Source organism: Hermetia illucens, chromosome 2 (genome assembly GCF_905115235.1).
Source record: "Hermetia illucens chromosome 2, iHerIll2.2.curated.20191125, whole genome shotgun sequence".
In the NCBI taxonomy this organism is placed as follows: Eukaryota; Metazoa; Arthropoda; class Insecta; order Diptera; family Stratiomyidae; genus Hermetia; species Hermetia illucens.
Window position 1 is genome coordinate 103,371,256 of NC_051850.1, and position 21,650 is coordinate 103,392,905.

At 40.7% G+C, this 21,650-nt stretch overlaps 1 protein-coding gene across 1 annotated transcript in view; it reads left to right on the top strand.

Moving 5' to 3' along the window:
* The window catches only part of LOC119649963 (uncharacterized PE-PGRS family protein PE_PGRS54-like), a 36,924-nt gene extending 19,503 nt beyond the window's left edge, over window positions 1-17,421 (top strand). Inside the window, exons 2-3 of the mRNA XM_038052399.1 lie at window positions 5,883-6,036; window positions 16,660-17,421. Of these exons, the coding sequence (XP_037908327.1) occupies window positions 5,883-6,036; window positions 16,660-17,017 (512 nt within the window). The 3' untranslated portion in view covers window positions 17,018-17,421. The remainder of the gene's footprint in view (window positions 1-5,882; window positions 6,037-16,659) is intronic.
* Window positions 17,422-21,650: the final 4,229 nt, after the last annotated feature.

Consider the following 21,650-nt stretch of genomic DNA (forward strand, 5'->3'; position numbering starts at 1 on the left):
ACATCTAAGTACATCAAGTGTGTCAGTTCGCACTTAGCACGTAGGCCACATTTAATTGCAAAACCATGCCCTCTAGCACCATTCAATAGCCATGAAAGGGGGTTCATTGCCATGCCAAACCAAAAAGGGAATCAGCGAATCGCCCTGGAAGTTGCCCCTCCGTATACGGATGGGCTCTGGGGTATTGGTACTCTCAGAGTTGTCAAAAATTTTATTAGTTTCCGATCAATGCGATACAGATTTAGGACATCGATTAGCTAGATGTGCGGGACGCTGCCGAAAGGCTTGGCATACTCGATTTAACAGCTAAAGAGGTTTCTTTGGCCTCTAGTTACTTATTCTACAACTACCTAGTCGAAAATGGCTTGTTCTTTGCGACCCCTTGACCCAACTTGGCAGCCCTTCTGCTCCTCGGACAGAATGTTGTTGGTCTCGAGGTGCGCATTGACACTTCCACTGATTATTATTATTATTCTTCCCTCACAAACCCAATAGTGGAATTCCTTTTTTCATTACATAGTATACATTGGACTTCTTATGTTCTGTCCTGGTAGCGGAGATCCAATACATCTGCTTGTAGCAATCAAGGCGGTTCATAAATTCAATGATCTGTGTTGATCTTGTGTTTTTGAGACTTAGAGCAATTTAAATGGCGGCTTAGTATTCATCAACATTCTCGGGTGTTCCCGTCGCTTTCGCAGTTATACAAATTTCGCGCTGTTAGATGGCGGTCAGATTGGGGAAACGGCCCATATTGAATTTGGGGGCTGATGATCTGCTCTTTTGCGAGCAGACATGATACGTAGGCGAAGGTGAGAGATTATCAGCTTATGGTCCTTTTGGGGGCCAATATCGGCGCCTCTTCGCTACGAATATTCAGAAAATGTGAAATGTGAATGTGGTCAAACGGTTTGATGTGCGTTACCGGTCAGTCAAAATTGAACTGATTTTGTTGTAGGCTCTGTGCGCGAACAGTGTATCGCTAATTATAAGGCGTGAAAGTTGGAGAAAGCCATCAGACTTTCATCGTTTTTATTATGGTCACCAAGACCATGCCTTCCTATCACAGTTTCGTTAGTACCTATCATTGCACAATTGTGATTTTCCGTAGCCTGGCTAGGAATATCGCATTCAGAGTTTCTCAGAAACCGGCCCCAGGCCATGCGAGTGGGCTTTCCGCACTTGCCAGTATCATTTGGTTCGCATTTGCTACCACAAGGCTTCTCAGCGGACGAAAGAACAGTGCGACCTAAAGGGGAGAGGTGTACTCTTCAGAGGTCCACCATCTAATTTCGCCTAGGCCACGAATGTCCGGCTGATACTATTGGAAGTCTTTTGCAAAATAGAGAAAGCAATTTCCCCCGAGAAAGCTTGCAGAAAATAATCAAAGGTCCATTTTCGATAGTCAAAAATCATAACCATTTAGTTATTTGTATTCAAAGTGTTTTTGAGGTGGCCGTGGTCAAACACTTTCGAGATTTGCAGATCACTAGTCTATAAATTTCCGCCTCTTGCAGTCCATTTTACGAAACACATTGACAATAATTCTGTAATTAGAGTAAGATTTTCAAATGACTTTGGTATGGTTTTGCGAATGGCACTAGTGTCCGCCAAAAAGTTACTAATCTAGAAAAAAATCGACAGAGATTATCTTCATTTTACTCGGAATTAATGATGTATTGTGAAATTTCATATAAAATCAAATTCAACCTCTTCGAAAGAATATTTCCAAAGGACAATACTTTGACTGGTTTTTGTCGAATGTAAACAAATTATATGTACGTAGATTTGTGTGGATTTCCTCAAGGTTAACAACAATAATCTACAAAATTATGAAACCAGTAAATATTATTCACAAAAAGATCATTATGTAAAATCCAAATATAGTAAAACAACCAGTTAAATCACGAATGCCAACGCAATAAAATTAATTTATTCTTTTCTAGCACATTAGATTGAAAATCCGAGGATAGATATTGTTATCATATGATTTACCATAAACAACAACGCACCTCAATCGAAGCTTACATACGTATATATCCATATGAAATGAATAAATGTGTTTTGAATTTGTTCAATATATATGTAGCAGAAGAGAATAAGCAGAAGAATAAATAAGTAGAAAAATAAAACCTTGAGAAAGTTATCATATAAAAATAACTTATTTCAAAAGGGCAAATTAAGTCTATGATGAATTGATTAATTTATTTAGGGAAGGCTAATTCCAGTAATTTCCTTTATGACCGAAGGCAGAAAATAGCTATATTATGTGATTGTAATACTCTGTACAGAACATATGCAGAGCTATAGGTAGACAATGTGGAGGATAACCTCATATATGCCTATGAAGGTTCTTAGCCAATTTCTTTTCAATAATAGACACTTCTCATATTTCAATGTCTGTTTGATCTTTTAGTATTCTATTAAGATTTTCATATTAAAATAAGTGCCCATCCTTGATCGTTATTTTAATGTTTTCTGTTCATCCACATCTAGGGTTTCTATACAGTGGCTCTGTGGGTTGCGGCTTAAAACTACATTCAAAGCCTTCCCTGCTTGCCGTAAGAGGCGACTAAAAGGGATACAGTGGGGAGCAACCTGCAAATTTTGAAACTTGACTACTAATATCGAAATAGGGACAACACCTTGGATAGGGGCTGACTTCGCAGCTACGACCTTTGACTATCGAAAACGCTCCTTGACAACGGATGCGAGAAATACTCGCCTTCTCCAATTCGAGCGGAAATTCCAACGAGAGTATGCCTCACCCTCTGGTTATACTTATGGCAAAGTGCTTTTGTATCAGTGGTAGCCGACGCGAATAGGGTGTCGGGTTGTGTCTGACGACTACCACAAGGTGTGCTCTCTTCACCTGGGAGCCGATTTCTACTAACTTCCAGTCCAGGTGAAGAAGGATGTTTTTTACGAGCAATTACGCGCAGTCCAAGAGAGGCTTCCTAAAAATGACTTTGTGATCATGTTGAGTGATCAAGGTGGGCGATGATAATACCCTGCTCGAACGAGTGATGAGAAAACACGGTCTTGGTGACCCTAACGATAATGGTCGGGTTGTCTGCAGCTTTCGCGTGATTGGTGGCACTTTTTTTTTACCACAGAGCCTGAGATATGGTCAGTTGAATTCCAACTGACCAAACCCATACGAGCAATCAGAGTGACCACTTTGCGATCAGCAGTAGATTTAGGAAGTTATCTCCTCGATCTCGAAAAGGATCACCATCTGACTATCTTCGCTTGCATGCTCTGTCCGGCACTTTTCGTAGGGTAGAGGAGCGGCGATCTCCCAAATTCGACACCGTCCGCTTGTTAGATCTACCTTTTGCTCTGCAGTGTGGGAGCTATCTTGTTGATCCGGCAGCAGACGTACTGGGTAACCCGTGTGAGAATATCGATGAGTAAACTGCTATCAAAAATGTTCTTTCCTCAGGTTCTACACAGGTCGTCGGCCACGTACCAGAGGAATCGTAGTAGCGAATCGATTACCGAGCTTGCATATTGTCGCAAATCTGTCGACGCTCCTGTGAAGGTTGTCAACGGTCGACTTCTCATCCACGATGACGAGCAGAACACTTCAGCACGGTTCTTAACCGTATCACATCCGGAGAGGTACCGGCTCCTCTGGATGAAATGGTTAGTCACCGTAACATGCGGATACGGATTGTTTCTCCAAGCAAATGAGAAATCATTTCGGCTATCAATGCATTCAAACAGAGTGCCGAGGTTGACGGTCTCCTCGCAGAGTTATCAATCGCTGCGCTTGTAGTAATTGCAGATCTGTAACTTCTACTCGTACGGAAATCTTGGAAATGCGAGACTTTTCCAAAAGAGTGGAAGGAAGGTATAATCGTTAAGATTCCAAAGAAGGTGACCCGTTTTGAGTGTCACAACTGGAGGGGTACTGCCGTCCTTCCTGTAGTCATAAAGATAACGGCTAAAATAATCCCAAAAACGAACAAAGAACATCAAGAAAACTAGATCGATGGATATCTGTGGAATCTTTCTGCATTGATCACATCAACATGCTACGGATCATTTTGAAATAGTGCGAGGAATTTACATCTTCCCTTCACCTCTTTTTCGTCGATTTTGAGAAAGCTTTCAATAGCGTCAGCAGAGAATGTATCCGGCTTGCTCTAGGCAGGAGAGGCATGCCGAGAAAACTAATAGGGACTATCAGAGTGACATACGATGGTGCAAAATATCACTCAAATGCTGCACAGAGGAAAGTTCTCAGTAGACATGTTGAGGTCAAAAGCGGAGTCTAATAGGGTTGCATCTTGTCACCCACATTATTTCTTCTTCTCATCGGTGACGTTCTTCATGCTCCTGCCCGAAGGACGCGGAGAAGTTCAATGTACAATGAAATATTTCTTCAAACATCTCAACTACGCTAATGGTCTCTATTTGCTCTCTCACCTTGGACCTTTCCCAAATGGCTTTGGCTTTGGAGAGGCAGATAGAGTCGGAGCGAAGATAAATAACAACAAAACCAAAGTTCTCAGTCTGACGAGTCATCGTAGTCGGTAGAGCATGGAAAGCGTTGATCAATTTCTATATCTAGGAATTTGGTCGGCCCACAGGCCTGGTGTGATCGGAAGACGGAAGTGGCAGTGAATAAATTACCGATTAAGGAGGGGTGGCAATTGTATTTCAGGCTTTGCCACGCACTGGAATCCACTCTTTCAAGATGGCCGCCGGGTGGGTCGCCCCAAAGGCACTTGGTACAAAATGGTGAAGAAGGAATGCAGGCGTCTCGGGAAGTCGTGGGGGGAGCTGAAGCGCACTTCAGGTAGCCGCAAAGGTGGCGTGTAGATGTAGTTGACTATACCCTACCAAGGGGTAAATGGCAACTATCTATACATATTAATCCTGCCTACAGAATGCTCATGCACCAAAATAATCACATCCGTCTATAACGCAACCGACATTCCAGAGGCTGGTATTCAGTCAACTTGGCTACCACATTGTTTACATAATAATCTATCTCGCACCTCATTGCCGAACTCAACCCGTCATCCTCGAAAATTCTCGACAAGCTTTGCTCAGTCACATTGACGTATTATTAATTTTGAACATCTTAAAATATTTTAACGGCTCTTTCGATTTTAATGTAACTATGATACGAGTTGCTTTGGGGTGGAAAACGAAGCCTTATTAAAACGGTGGCAATGCACATGCACTAGGAGCGATGTATGAATCTACATAAAAAATCCACAAAATCCTTCATATCTGAAGCGCCGAGCTCCTGGTCGTATATGCAAGTGCAACTTGTTCGCTCCTATTATATTATGAGTAAAGTCTGGGATTCATAAATACTCGTAAGTAAACCAATATTTCAACCTGGAGCATAAGATTGGGATTGGGAGGTTGCTACATAACTAGCTTGGCTCCTGCAATATCGAAAACTATTATTAAGTTGGGAAGGCATTATTTTTCTGTGCAAGTTGACGAAATGAGAATAGTTCGGCGAAGGTAATTGATTTCAAAAGACTAAATCGATTCATTTTTAGACTTTTGATATTAAAGCAAAGCGGTTATTGCTACTGTATCGTGATTTTCCTTACCACTCCATATGGTTCCTCTCAAATTCTCTTATTTCTTAGGTGCAATTCCCACTGAAATGGTTTTGATCTCCGTAGATGCTTTCATTACCACTATTTGATTTCACATCAACATAAGTTACATAACGTAGTTATTATCCTAACGGTGAACGAGCATTTGAGTCTTCTAAACTTCTATAAAAGGAATCAGAAAGAAATGAAAAGAGTCATGAATGAATCAGTGCCATTGTTATTCATTTATTCAATGAACACTAAAATAGGCTATCATCAAATTTAGTACAATCTTATGTTTTTATTTCACAGCCGCATATGGTGCAGCATTTGACGAAGTCGTGGTGGACACATCATTGAATATTAGGCACAAGGCTTCGGCGGCCAGACGCCCAAGAGACTTATATGTCGGAGTTCCGCTAGTGGATTATAAGTTTTTGAAACGAGAAAAACGACAGGTTAACAGGTGAGCATTGGATGATGTAACCAATTAATTGTATATTGCAGGGAAGTGTGTTGCGGTATTAGAATTCTTACATATGTATATGGTTTTCAGTGGTTCCAGAAGAGCATGATACGTAATTTCAATAGAAATTTGAGTTGAGGATTATATATTTTTGTCACTTTACGCGGCGTTAGACTACATTATTTAGAGGGTCAGTTCCCATCACCACTTCCCGAAATTAGACGTCCATTAAAACTAGTTTTGAGTAAATCAATTGCTTCTTGCGATGTGACCTAAACGCTCCGTCCTATCGAAACCACAAGTTTTCCACATTGAGACCGATATTATAGTTTATATCAAGTCAGGAAACCAGAAGCTGAACGCTTCATGAAGGGTTTTGTGAATTTTTTGTACCTTTGAGTGATAGTACGTAATCTATATGCATATACTATGTCAGACTATTTACTTTAGTGTGATGCTGACATTCAAATTTTCGATTGCAGAAAATTTACACAAAAGCGAGAAAAGCGACTACCAAGCTTGGTAGTATTCTGCTGCATATAAGTTTAACGGGTGTTTCCAATCAACTTCCGGAAAATTTTATTCTCTACTATTATTAACTCTATTTGAGAAGGTATTCCGGAGCCTAGGTTCATGAAAAAGTGATCACTTTTCGGACAGGCAAACAGATAGAAACCGATTTTAAAGAAGTTTTATTTTAATATAAGACCTTAAAAAGTGGGCTACCATGTCCTAGCTTAGTAGCCTCCTTTTCGAAAGAAATGTATGCCGTCCCACCTCTCGCAAGAGGAAAAGGTGTATTCAACGTCGTCCGCCACTCAGTTGCAGAACATACAATCAGAGATCTCGCCTTCCCAATCCTGTGCAGGTAGGACTGAAAACCTCCATGTTCGCTTAGAAGTTGGGTAAGGAAGTAGTCAATCTCACCGTGCATTCGGTTCAACCACGGGTTCAAATTGTCGATGAGCTGGGCAGCCCATCTGCCCCTTGGCTCATTTTGCCAAGAAAGTTGCCACTCGGTAAGGGTGCGTTGACGTTCTTCACGGGCAACCACCTTTCTTAAATTCTTGCCCTTACGGCGGTAGATAGCTTTGCGTTCCTGGGCAAGGCGGACAACGGGGATCACTCCCGAGATAAGAGACGGTGCGATAAGCAGCAGACCCCACTCGCAAAGCTCCTCGCCTATGCACTTGAGCAAGGCGCATACGGTTCACCTTCACCCATACCTCCGCGCCATAGAGCAGAACCGACTGCGTTGCTCCCATAAGGAGATATAGTAGATATAGCGCCCCCAACTTTGGTCATTAGCTGACTCAAGGCTGCGACTCCAGCTGTTCCCCTGTCCACTGCTGCTTTGATATGCTCGAAGAAGCTCATCTTCGAGTCGAGCATTAAACCAAGGTATTTAACCGCTGGTTTTAACTTTATTGTCATCTCGCTGATCGATATGGGACCCAAGGCCGGGATTTTCCTGCTGCTCAAGGTGACCTCTTCGGTTTTTTTCCAGTGCAAGGCTGAAACCGTGAGCAGTCATTCATCCGCTTACCCGTCGCATCAATATGTCAAGTCTGCTTTGCACCTGTTTAACGATGCTTTCGGCAACAAGTGCCGCTGCGTCGTCTGCATAACCGACCAGGCGCGACTCTTCGGGCATATCGAGTCTCAGCAGACAATCATAGGAAGCGTTCCAGAGGTCCGGCCATAGGATGGATCTCTGTGCTACCCCCGATGTGATTTCCATCCTCCTTTCGCCCTCCAGCGTCTCATAGAGCAGAGAGCGGTTTTCTAGATAATCCCTCAATATCCGCAAGAGATAGCTTGGCATGTGAAATGAGTTTTCTAATGTTCCTAGCATATCTGTCCATCTTACGGAATTGAAGGCATTTCTGACATCAGCGTTATGAGGAGCACTATCCGTCGAGATCGGCGGGTGTATGCCTCGGCGCGGTGAACCGCATTCACGCCCTCCATAGTAGCATCTACTGTGGATCTCCCTGTTCTGAACCCAACTGCCTTGGGGATAAGTCCCCGGCTGCGCGGATCGCTTCAGCGACTCTATTCCTGATGAGCTTCTCGAGCAATTTCCTGACCGTGTCAAGCGTATATAGCAGTCGGTATGCAGACGGGAGCTCTGGGTATCCTTTACCCTTGCTGGTCAACGCGAGTATGGCCACTTTCCAGCGACAAGGAAAAATGCCCTCCTTCAAGCAAGCGTTGAACGCCTCAAGCAGCCAGAAGGCCGTTGGTGGAACACCAGTTTGTAAACTTTAGCCGAGATGCCATCAGGACCTGGTGCCTCCTTGTTTTTCATATTGAGAACCGCTTCTTCGAGCTCTTTCATTGTGAAAAGGAGGTAATCCCTCCGGGGTATGGAAGCCTCACACACGGTCATTATCAGGTTCATCACTGAATTTACGACGGTGTCAGCTGTGACACTACAGACACTTCAGTGATAAGGAATGAAAATGGTTGTTGTTCGAAAACTGGATTTTCAAAAGCCCATACAATTTTCGCTATTGATCTATAAGTAAAAATGATTTATTTTCGAAAAGATGATTTTTCCAGAAAATTCAACACACAGTTCAATGATGCAGTCGGTAAATCTTCGACAATGAAAATTAGCTCTTATTTTAATTCCGGTGCCAGTAATAACTTTCATCTAAAGCTTTGGATGCAAATCATTATTTTAAAAAACAAATCCACATATCATCATTAATATTGAGAACATGGGCAAGGGGCAGAACTCTTGATCCACGGATGGAAAGAAAAGAGGCCTGCAAAATCATAAATAGGTTAGGGGGGGCTGGTCTGGTAGGCGGTAAAATCGCTTAAGAAGGAGGAATCTTTGGGAAGATTTTAAACGTACATATAATTCTAAAAATACGGAGAAAATGAGGAAAATTTGTGATCATCAGTTTAAAGTAGACAAATACCTGACAAAGGGTATACAGGCTGGGGTTCTAGGAGGCGGAAAATTCGCAGTAGAAGATCCTTTTGAACAACTTCAAACGCCCATATCTTCGTTAATATTGAGCACAGCTTAGAGCAGGGGAAAAAACTGCGTAACAGTACATTGGTTAAGGATCTAGGAGGCGGAAACTTTTGGAAACCTTCAAACGCCCATATTTCCAATAATATTCAGAATTTATGCAAAATGAGTGAAATTCCTTATTGCCAACATTTAGGAAAAAAAAATATAGAACATTTTAAACAGGATAGGAGGTGTATGAGGCGGGAATTTGCAAAGTGGGGAGGGGGATTTAAAAAACTTTAAACGAACATATGATATATATCTCCTTATCGTCATCAGCGGGGTAACAATCGGTATCCGGTATAGGCCCGCCTAAGAGATGAAATTCAGACATCTGAGTTTTGCGCCAAGATCCACAAATTCCGATTCCTAAAAGCTGTTTAGCGTCCTGACGATACGTCATCAATCCATCTCAGGCGCCATCTCACCTATGTCTTCTTTTTTTACCATAAAAGCTACGGATTCGTACATTCTCCTGTAGGGTCTAAAAAAATCTTCGGAAGACTCTTCTCTCGAGCGCGGCCAAGAGTTCGCAATTTATACATGAAACAAGTCGGAATACCGGAAGCTAGCGCTTCGGGTATAAAGGTTTTGTGTTCATCTTATGTGAGAAACTTCATAGCACATTTTTCTGTCCGTATATAGCTACAAATCCAACATAATCCTTCATATTTTTCCAAACTACGAGACATACGTACATATTACAGCCATAAATATCACGCTCACCCTAAACAAACTACCTATTACCGAATACTGTACACTATAAATTGATAATACCCATATTTCCGATTTACTTCTTATATCTATTTGAATTAGGCACTACCCGCAAAGTTCATTAGCACGCATATAGTATATACCTACATACACACATGTCTGGCTGACAAATAACTAAAAAACTAAAGCAAAATAATTCATAAGAACTCATTTCGTTGTGGTATTGACGAATTGATATGTGATGATGACGTCATGCAGGTTGTAGAGTGCACGAAATTCACAAAAAAATGTAAAGTTTCACCCCCTATAACTTTGTTAATAATAGTTGGATTTTCTTCAAACTTGGTCAAACTGTGCACCATGTTCTTCATTACACGCGTGCCAAATTTTATACTTCTGGGGTGAACATAAGGGGGGTGCCGGGTAAATTTCTAAAATGTGGAAATATACTATTATTAACTTTATTTGTGCAGATATCGGAACCGGATATATTTTGAGGCCTAGATTTCGTAGAGATGCACCACTGGGATTTTTTTCAGATTTTTCGTTCTGAGAACGAGACCTGTTACACTTTTTGTGGGTCATATTTTGAACCCTCACTCCCCTATGTTTCATCTAATATCGAATATTGAACCAGATTCGAAAAGTACTAATTGAGACCTTTCATTTGATACCCTACATGGCTACATTCTGTAAAAAAAAATTTACACCCTCCATTCACATGTGTGGGGAGCCCCCCTTTAAACTTAACACAAGATGGCGCCACTTACTGCATGTAAAGGGATCACCAGATTACATACTCTCACCAATTTTCGTGACAATCGGTCTAGTCGTTTCCGAATAAATCGGGTGTGACAGACAGACAGACAGACAGACAGACGGACAGGCAGACACCGTCTCGATTCTAATAAGGTTTTATTTCACACAAAACCTTAAAAACTGGCACATGAATACGGTCACGATGTGCATTAGGAGACATTTGGAGCGAAACAATTGTTGTAAGCTAAAATAGCCTATGTTGGTTACTAATTCCTGTGCGCGAATTTTCCCGTTGTAGCTGTTATCGATTGCGATTTTCAACCTTAGATAGGAAAAATTATCAACGCTATCTTATTTGACCAGTGCCATATGATGCTGTTGCTCTTTCATGGTGCTGACGTTGCCAATATGTATTTCATCTTGCCCTTAATAATCTATCTCGCGTCAATTGCTGCGTGCTCGATCTGCATGAAGGTAGTTCGTTGGACTGGAAAAGGATGCTGCTTCTCCCATTTACATCAGTATTACGGGTCACCTTTTCTAGGGCCAGGTTAGAAAGGATGCTTGATAGGACATCTCCATGTCTTAGATCGTTACTAATGATGGATGGTCTGGAGAGTGATCCGGATGCTTTTATCTGGCCTCTTGCATTGGTCAAGTTGAGCCTTATCAATTTGGTTGGGATACCGAATTCACTTGTGGCCGTGTAAAGTTTTACCCTGGCTATGCTATAATTGGTGGCCTGAAAGTGGATGAAAAAATGGTAGAATTGATGGCCATATTGGTTATTCATTGCTTGCTCCATAGAGAAAATCTGATCTGTTACTGATTTGCCTGCATCAGTATGGGTCAAAGAAGTTCTGCTCGCGATATGCAAGTTCATCTTCGGATTTAATCACAAAGGAAAAGTATAATCTTTCCGATGATTTGCCGCATATTGAGAGTCTTGGGGTGCTACACCAATAATCTGCAGTTTATTCTAATTGCATCCACAGGTATCAAAAGAGCTCTTAGCGAAGGACAGATAAAATGTTGTTCTTCCAAAACCAGAAAGTATTTCATAAAAAAATCAACAACTTTAGTCAGAGGAGTAACTTGAAATTAGATTAGGCAGCAGACATCTGGAACACTATTTGAAGCCAGACCAGCCGTTGCTATTTAGAAGCAGCATTTTGGTGTCCGGTTAGCTGAGTGGTTAGAGCACAAGGCTATCGTACGGAAGGTCGCGGTTGAAATGTCACTGGTGGCAGTGGGATTTGTATTGCGATTTGACGTCAGATACCAGTCGACTCAGCTGTGAATGAGTACCTGAGTCAAATCAGGGTAATAATCTCGGGGGAGCGCAATGCTGACCACATTGCGTCCTAGTGTACCGTTACGGTCTTAAATGAAGTGCTTTAAGACACTTCAAGGCCCTAATCCAATATGGATTGTTGCGCCAACGATTATTATTATTATTATTTTGGCGTCATGAAATTGGCCAAATGGTTCTGAGTTTGGAGAAATAGGTAAACAGAAAACAGCGAATCTAAAATAAACTGCACATAAACCAAGTTTTTTCATGTGTTCTATCATTACACTTCTGAGGCGCTGATCAATTTGTATATTTGTATATCGTTTCTGTCGATGGTGGCACGTTGATCTCGCTTTGCTCATCAAGAGCATTAGATCCGCTTTCGCTGTTTTGCTCCAAAATCCGGAAAAGTTGATATCTCAATAACTCCTTACTTATCTTACTCTTAAGGAGCAGGTTTTTCTTGCACTCCAAAAATCGACCAATCACTTGTCCAATTATCCGCGAAGTTCTTACAACAGTTCTTGGCTAAACACATCATATGTAGGCATAGGTATTTCTATTTTTTGTTTTTATAGGAGGGATAATCACCTTTACACGATTTAGAGAGGTAGAAACTTTTAAAAGTTGAAACAGTGATTGGTTATGGCGAAAAATTAGCTCACTGTTTAAAAATTAAATGGTGTGAACTTGTACTCTATTGGATGAAGATGGTTATGATGCAAGCTGAGTTGTAATCAATTGGAGGATCTGGTCAGGGACAGCCAGAATTTGATGCTCCGCCATTTCTTGGAAAAATTCAATTATAGTAGAAACTGTAGCGCAAAATGGAGATGGCGCTAATCAGAAAACAGAAGAATGCTTCGCGTGGAAAAAAGAAACCCCTTGTGAAAGTGGACATGGACACTACTGTACTGGGATCGTGAGGTGTGCCCTTGCGCTCGTCAGGCCAAGGAAAAGTGAAATATAGTGAAGGAAAAGTAGAGGCACCAAAATACACAAAAAACTGTAGAGCTGTCAGTAACCAATAACTTAAGTTGCCACAGATAGCCACTTCAAGAACGACGTAAGATTCCGTCTAATATTATTAACTTATTAACATATCTAGATCTTTCATTGACCAATATCGTGCCTCATTTATGACCGCTGAATTCGGCATCCTATTTTTATGTTCACTTTTCACTTTTTCACTTTTTTGAGGAGTAAAGGTCTCCTCACAGTCTTTCTGTTGATATAACTTCTTCCCCTTCATTTCCTGTAGGACTATGCTCCAGTTGTATTATCTGGTGAAAGCTTACAGCAGTAAGACTATTACAAGCATCCATGGCGGCTGAAATCTGAACCTAGGACCACGAGGTTGAGAAGCAAATGCTTTATTCACTCAACCATCGCGCCATCAAACTAAAAACGTTAACTACTTTTATGCACTGTGACAACATGAATAAAGTAATAAATTAATTTTGATATGGAATCTACAAAGAAATTTGAATATCAATTTAAGAATTTGTTGTAGAACTTTCCAAGGACTCAATATTTATACAGTCAACCATTTAAAAAGTTAGACAGTTACTGCAATATAATTTGAAGTGAAATATCTCAAAAGCCAAATAATGCTTTTAAATAAGTTATGGAAGAAAAATTAATAATTTTTTGTGGGTGTTTTCTACCGTTTTTATTATTTTATAATATTTATGTTAAGCATAAATATTGTAGAAAAACAAAAAGGTGAGCGTTTCTAGCAGCAAAAAATGCACACTTATTGTTAACATTTGATATCGAAAGCATGTAACGTGATTGCTGCCTTTAAAAACCGTTATATTCCGAGCTACGTGTTGGGCTTCCTTATAAGTTTCGCGCGTTAAAGGACCGAAAATGGACAATAAGCAGTTCTCCTGTGCCCGCCTGGCGTTGGTCATTGGACATTAAAATAATAATGAAACGAAATAGCTCAAATAATAAAAAGCCAAAGTCCACTGTTCATTACGTAAGAAGAAAAAGAAAAAAAAGTGTCACCATTGATAGTGATCGACTTGAGAAAATCTTCTCGGAGTAAATAATACGACAGATTTCGCGGTAACATCATTGTAGTATCTGTTTCAAAGAATTCTGGAATGAAGGTATAATAACAGTTCATCCTCAAAGCGTTTTAAATTTTCTTTACATAGGGAAATATAGGACCTATTCTCGAAGGAAGAAGCCATGGCCTTCCCAAAGGAATATTGAAAAACCGCTTGAATATATTCACGAGTTTCTTAAGAAATCAAAAAAGCTCAGTAAAACCATTATTTTTTGCGACGAGTCTTAATTCAACATTTTCGCTTCCGATGGCTCGCGATTGATGTGGAAAAGAATGGACTCTGCTTTAGAAGAGCGTCGTATTGTGCCAAAAGTTGAACAACAGTTGGCAGCAACATGGGGTGGTGTCTAAAGGACCAGAGCCACTATATATAAATACAAGAAAACCTCAACTTGACATACCAAAGTACCAGATACCAGCTACCTTTGCTATATTGGCCTCAAAATATTCTACATCATGATATCTACTCAAATAGTTAATATATAATATAACTGTTTATTATTAATGTATTTTTCAGAGATTCACTGGGAACCCTCCTTAAGTTTATCCTACAAACATCAAATTTTACAGTAATATAGATTATGATGTTGAGCATGATACCACCAAATTTGGTGGAAATGACGCTATTATTAACAATGTTTTTTTTTTGCAAATTTACTGAAATCTAAGACTTTGAATGTCAGTATCACACTAAAGTGAATAGTCTCGCACACTAAATGCATAAACCTTGTGAGCTACGTACAAATGGGGCCAATGTTCACTCAAATATTTTTACTTAAAGAACACACAAATCCTTTCATACCTACAGCGTTTAGCTTCCGGTTTCCCGACGAGTTTAGTTTTATCACTATTTTTCTATCTAAAATGAGACTAAGAAAGTAATAATGATGGTAGAAAATGTACATACAAATGTATTATTTTCCCCAGTAATTTATCTAAAAATATAATCTAGCTTTCCGGATATTTGATTTCAAAATGTATTGCAGTAATTGTTCAGCTCTTTGGTTGATTGACTGTATATCCTCCGTGTATCATAGGGTGTTTACACAGTATCTTCTTTCCTAGTTCAATGCTTAATTCTGTTTTAGTTACATTATCATCACATGCCAATATCACAATTAATTTCAACATCAATGACGCACTCGGGATTTGAACCCAGGGCACGAGTTTGAGAGGTTGACGTTCAACAAATTTGACCATCGCACTTTTGTATTCGGCACATATGCTATTGATCCTAAGAAAACAATTCCGTAAATTACAATCAACAGCGTTCGCCCGCTCTTTGTTAGGCGGGAAAAGCAGGCATAGTAGGACCGATACATAACTAACTGTTCCAGTTCCTCCTATATGCACTAATAGTGCTCAGAAATCTCAGGAACAAGTTCGGTGTCCATACTACATAGATGCCCATCAAGGGCCTGGATGGCTAGATAATTCCTTCGACATTCTGGACTATGAGATTCAGTTTACCTGAGGGTGCAGGCACCGTCTTGACAAATTCAATATTAGGTTTTCATCAATTCAACTTGAACATACTATGTCTGTCTCTGTGTCTATGTGTAAACTACAGAAAAGTAAATGGAATTGGGGACAGCGATTGAAGGCACGTGATTAAATGACTCCACGAGAAATCAACAAATTGAAGCAAATTGACCTCAAGGCGTGTGGCGCCCCGTGTGGGGGCGTTATGTATGGTTCATTGACGTTGTTTTTGCACGCTTGTTGATTTCGTCTTTGAACCATGGACATGTTTTAGAATAATGGTGGACTGATAAACGCAAGGCAGAAATGGAAACAATATTTTAGCCTGCTAAAGGATGGAATGTATGTAATTCCCATCATATTACCAACCGCTTAAATAAGTTTTTATTCAAGTGTACTAAGTATTCGTAACACTGATGGCATGGAAATGATCCGCGGATGCTAAACTCCTTAAAGTAGGGGCGTGACCCATTTGGGATAAACAGAAAAGCCTGATCTGAATATTCTACAATTTTTTTTAATAGTTTTGGGGAATTCCATTAGAATGTAAAGCACAACTCCATCGAATTAATGAGGAAATTTTTCAAATTATTTATCGTGTCTATTCAATATTTCATACAAGGCATACGTAGCGAGTACATTGAAAGTGTAATAAATATATTAAGGCGCCCGTTCTCCTTTTTGCGGCTCATTATAATTCCTGGTCAGCGGAAGAAAGAAACAAAACCACTCACAGACTCATAGAAATACAAGGTTTATTTTTGTTTTTGGCTGAAGGTCGCTCATAAAATAGATGTATGACGGACTTTCAATTTTAATTAACGAATTGAAGCTTATGGCATTGAGCCTGAAAATTCCTCTTAAACAATTTTATTTCGAAACAATTATTCCACTTACGTCCCGCTCAAGTGTGGCGAAACTGCGTTTTATCTCTCTATCGCCTCGCAGATATGTACGATTTTTTTACCGCAAAAACACTTCAATATGCATTATTCACAATCGAAATAATCCTCTTTATTATATCTATCATTGATGGATGAATCTAATCGATACTTACGCGTACATTACTCGCATTGCTTATTTTGGCTATTCTTCGCTCTGCAAAATTAGAATAAAGTCCAAAAATTATGTTAATTCTGGATATCTATTCATGAGGAACGGCACGTGAGCCGCTTTCGTAATGATTGTATTTCCGCATTCAAATTCAGATTAAGTTATATAATAAAAAAAGTCTGCGCACGATTTAAGAATTTAATTTCATTACAGGCGTCGCGGGGGCGGTGGTGGGGGTGTCGGATCCTCCAGTTCTTCGGCAAATGCTGCGTCTCAAAGTCATTTCTCAAGGCCGGGCGGACAATTCGGGGCATCGGCGGCTAACGCTCAGGCGCAAGGATTCCAATCCACCGGGCCTCTAGGCAGCTTCGGGGCATCTGCAGCAGGAACCCAAACGCAATCTTTCCAAGCTAACCGTAAAGGAATCCAGGGATCCGCTGGAGCATCTGGGAGTCAGACATACAACTTGCCCAATGGGAAAACAGTGAGTGTAACATTCTCGAACGGCTTCTCCGTTGGACCAAACGGGAGACCAACGACCAGTGGGGGCCAATCGGTTGCCATATCATAGATTTCAAATTGAATCTCTAATTTTCATTCAAGCGATGTTTTCTGATTGCTGCTTCAGATACCTATGCTTTTTCCATTAAGACTGTCTAATCTTTGTCATCTTGCTTGCAACGTTGTTTTAGATTGGCTTTTAATGATTCTTCTCGGTAATTCGATCGCATCGGCGTAACCGTTGCTTTCCTAAGTTCAGCAAAGTTCAGATTTTTTGAGAATACAAACAGCACCTGTGCATGAAAGTCTTTACAATTTCGATCTAATCTTGAGATATCGTTCTATTGTTTTCGCAATAAATGTATCCGAATAAATTAAGATCTAGCCGTTACAGATTAACAAAGTAAACGAAAAGTGCATTGCCCTCAAGCACTAGCAACTGTAATAATAAAGAGAATATTTGTACGATAAAAATCCTTTTGTTTTATTTATTTTTGAATATTTCGTAACCCACATCACAATCGGTGGCTGACGACATAACGTCAAGCCGGTGAAGGGTTGCTTTATTTTTAGACGGTCGCGTGTGGCTGATTATCTCAACTGATTTATTCAGAATAAATTCATAATTTGAATTCGCCAATTGTACTATAATTAGCAATATGATTGGAACTGAACTGCAAAATCGTTGAATTGCCTCGCTCAGGGGATCAAAGAAGCGTGGACATTGGTTGAGTGACATAACAATTACACAATGCGGTGATAAAATTGCCTTTGTTAATTCTTCTTGGTTTAATATACTCGCATGCTATCTAAATATATTGAACTTGCTTAGAACGTTTTGCATGAACACTCAATAGCTTCGTATATAATAGCACCAGCTAGGACGGTGTTGAACGTAATAGATTATGCATAGTCTTGAATGGTGGCAAGGCCGACTTTTTGAAATTAATGAAGTTTTGGTTGCTCTATTTATATCGAAATTATCCCTTCATATTCAAACTAATAAAAACTTGAAATGGAGTTTCTTAACTTATTTGTACTTCAGGGATGCAGTTTTTTCTGAAGGACTTGTCGTGCCTAGGCCCAAACATCGCATCGGATACATTAGGTACCCTTATTCTATCCGTCATTTTAAGGGGGTCATTCCGTGTGAAGGCCGTTTTTTTTGGCTTTCTTTAGAAATTTTTTGTGAAGAACTGGATAAGGATACATGAATTTTTCACCATATATTTATTAATATCTTGTGCGTGCAGCTAAATTTTTGGTGCCTTGTTAAACTTTTTTTTGTGAATTTTGGTGTTTTCTTAAGGCTTCCTTAATGCATAAAAAGAACGACTGAATAAACCGCAATTATCCTAGTTTTCGGACTGTAGAAATATGTTTTGAGTAAGTAGTGAAAATTTCAAGGAATTTGGTTGGATAGATTTTGGGCTATGGTGGCAGCCGATTTTCAATATGCAGTTTCGAGAAAAACGCATTTAAAAAGTTGAATGCGATTTTTAGCCATAAAACCTTAACTGACCATTAATAAATAAAAGGATCAAAGGGCAGTATAGGTCTCAGGGCGAAACGTGAATTGGTACCCACGATGGAGCATAAAACCTGGGAAACGCCTGCTGAACCAACACCAACAGCTCTACTGCCACACCCTATCTTCACATGGTGATCGCTGGGAGTTCTTTCTTTATGAAAAACTGCAGACGGAGAAGGATGAAGGCGAGTCTCCCGCGCCTAAAAACGGGACCAAATGTACCAACTGGTCCTCCAGGTTGGGGGTTGGGTAGGGCTGACACCTACACGGAAAACCGATGTTACGAAGCCACGAAAGGAGCCTCGGGCAGGATGGATCTTACCACGATGAACCGGGCAACGACAGCGGATTAACGATTTGCGCATTTTCTCATGGAACCTGCAGGACAGGAACTGGTATCCTGGATAAGAGCCACTACACCATACATTATAGTGGCCATCCAGTAAACCATATGCTCGGAGTAGGTTTTTTAGTCAGCCAAAAAATGAAATCTGCTGTTATCGGTTTTGAAAATATAAGCGAAAGACTATGCACTCTTCGTTGGCGAGACAAGTTTAGAAATATAAGCCTTATAAACGTTCACGCCCTTACAGAGGAGATTGCAGAGTCGGAGAAGGATACCTTCTACGAACCAGTTGAATGGACCCTGGAAGCCTGTCCCAAGTATAATATCAAAATCATACTTGGAGATTTCAACAGTCAAGTAGGGACGGAGCCCGCATTCAGGCGAAACGTCGGCTCTCACAACTTACTGATTGAATGCCGCCACCTCTCAGCCTTGATGAATATCAGAGCAGGGGGCCAATATAGACTCGGACCACTATCTCGTTGGCATGGTGCCCGAGCTCGAATTACGACACCACCTACAATCCCCTCTGACAATCAGGTGAGAGTGAATACTGAAGCCATCTACAACACAGCCCTCCGCAACACCTATAAGAGGGAAATGGATGTCGTAATAACCGCAGTCAACAGACGCCCTCGAGGTGGAGCATCAACAAATGATCTTTACAACCACCTGAAGAACGTTATCATTGATACGGCCACAAACATACTTGCCTTATGCACCACGATGCTCATCCTGCCGAGACAAAGAGGGAAATCTGATTTCCGACAGAATGCAATATTGGAGCGATGAATTGAGTACTTTGATGAGCTACTGAACAACCAGAACATCGGCGAGTTGGAGGTCCCGCCACCGGAAGACGACGGACAAATACTGCCACCACCAAGTACAGGAGAAACAGTCCGATTATTCATCGGCTTAAAAATCATAAGTCGCCAGGAGCCGATGGAATTACAGCAGAATTGATTAAATATGGAGGCGACCAGTTACACCAAGTGGTTCATCAACTTGTGCTCAAGGTATGGGACAGATTTTCAGATTTTCTCTCTACGGTAAGCGATGGAAAAACTGTTGGAATATGGACAATAGTTGCACCATCTATTCATCGACTTTAAAGCCGCCTATGATAGCATAGCCAGGTTAAGACTGTACACGGGCATGAGAGATTTCGGTATCCCAAAGAAATTGATAAGAATGACTAGGCTGACCCTGACCAATGTGCGAGGCCAGATAAAAGCAGCAGGATCACTCTCAAGACTATTCAACATCAACAACGGTCTACGACATGGGGATGCCCTATCATGCGTCCTCTTTAACCTGGCCCTCGAGAAAGCGATACCATGATCGTCCGGTTGTGGATAAAATCCGGCTTAATAGGTTACGGTGGGCTTGTCACTTAATCTCACCCTGCCTAAGTTGGAGCGATGGCGTAGGTCAGGACGCCAGACAGCTTTTAGGGATATCGAATTGGTGGACCTCGGCGCATAACCGGGATGTCTGGAATTTCTATTAAGGCAGGCCTAGACCAGATACCGGTTGTTGCGCCGTTGGTGATGATGATTTTAAAAATAACACTATCTATTTAATTACGGCCTGCGACAAAACTATTGAATGTGGGATCAAAGCTGAGAAAACTTCACTAGTAATAACAGTTTATTTTCTTTGTTAGATTGGTTATTTGGTACGCTAATATGGGAACGATATACTTATAATAATAATGGCGGGGTTTTTGTTGAGAGCCTCTTCCAATTTTTGCATGGAAAACAAATAACGTTCGCTATCGGCTTTCGCTTCTATTAGGGGCAGAGCTGATACTTTCTTTGTTTTTTTATTTGCACTTTTTGTTCTGGATCGCACGTATTTCTTCAAATAACCTTCTCCTTGACTTCCTGGGTTGACACAAACAATTTATTCCTCTTGGGCGGTTGTAGATGTATGGGCAGCGATGAAGAATCGGCAGGATATCTGTTTGAGTTGATTTTTCAGATTCCCCATGCAGCACAAAAAATTGAAGGGAGCTGTTGGTCGTATACAGTTCTCAACTCAGCGGTTGGTCTTTGGTAAGCAAACAAGTGTCATTCAAACAAGTTGAACAGTCATTTAGCTTATTTCATTGATAGAAATTAGCGCAATCAGATGACATTAGTCTTGCCCTAGTAGTACAAAAAGTGGATATTTTGAATAGCATATTTGGCATACGCGGCGCGCCTGTGTGTGTGTGCATCTCCAAATCAAACCTTGACGGTATGGTGTGACGTGTGTCATACGTTTTAACTGCTTTCTATTACATATTATAGTAAGCTTATGTTGAAACAGGTTGATTAAATTAACCTGCAGTATGCTAAAAATCACCGATACTTAAAATCTGCAAGTTTTAGAACGTACTGTGAAGAACTGGAATGCGAAAGATAGAAAGACTATGTAGAATCCTTAAAAGGGATGAGTCGTCCAAGTTGGACTCTCTTAGAAAACCAGATGAAACTTCCTCGAACCATCCGAAGAACTGCTGACAGAAGTGGAGGGGGAGATTAGGTGATTCCTTTAAACCTTTCCGGATAGCTGACTAGTTAGAGCACAAGGCTGTCGTACGGAAGATCGCGGTTCAAATTTCACTGGTAGCATTGGGATTTGTATCGTGACTTGACATCGGGTGCCAGTCGACTCAGCTGTGAATGAGTACCTGAGTCAAGTCAGGGTAATAATCCCGAGCGAGCGCGATGCTGACCATATTTCCTCCTACAGGGTACTGTAATCCTGTAGTGTACCGTTACGGTGTTGAATGAAGTGCTCTAACACACTTCAAGGCCCTGATCCAATTGAATTGTT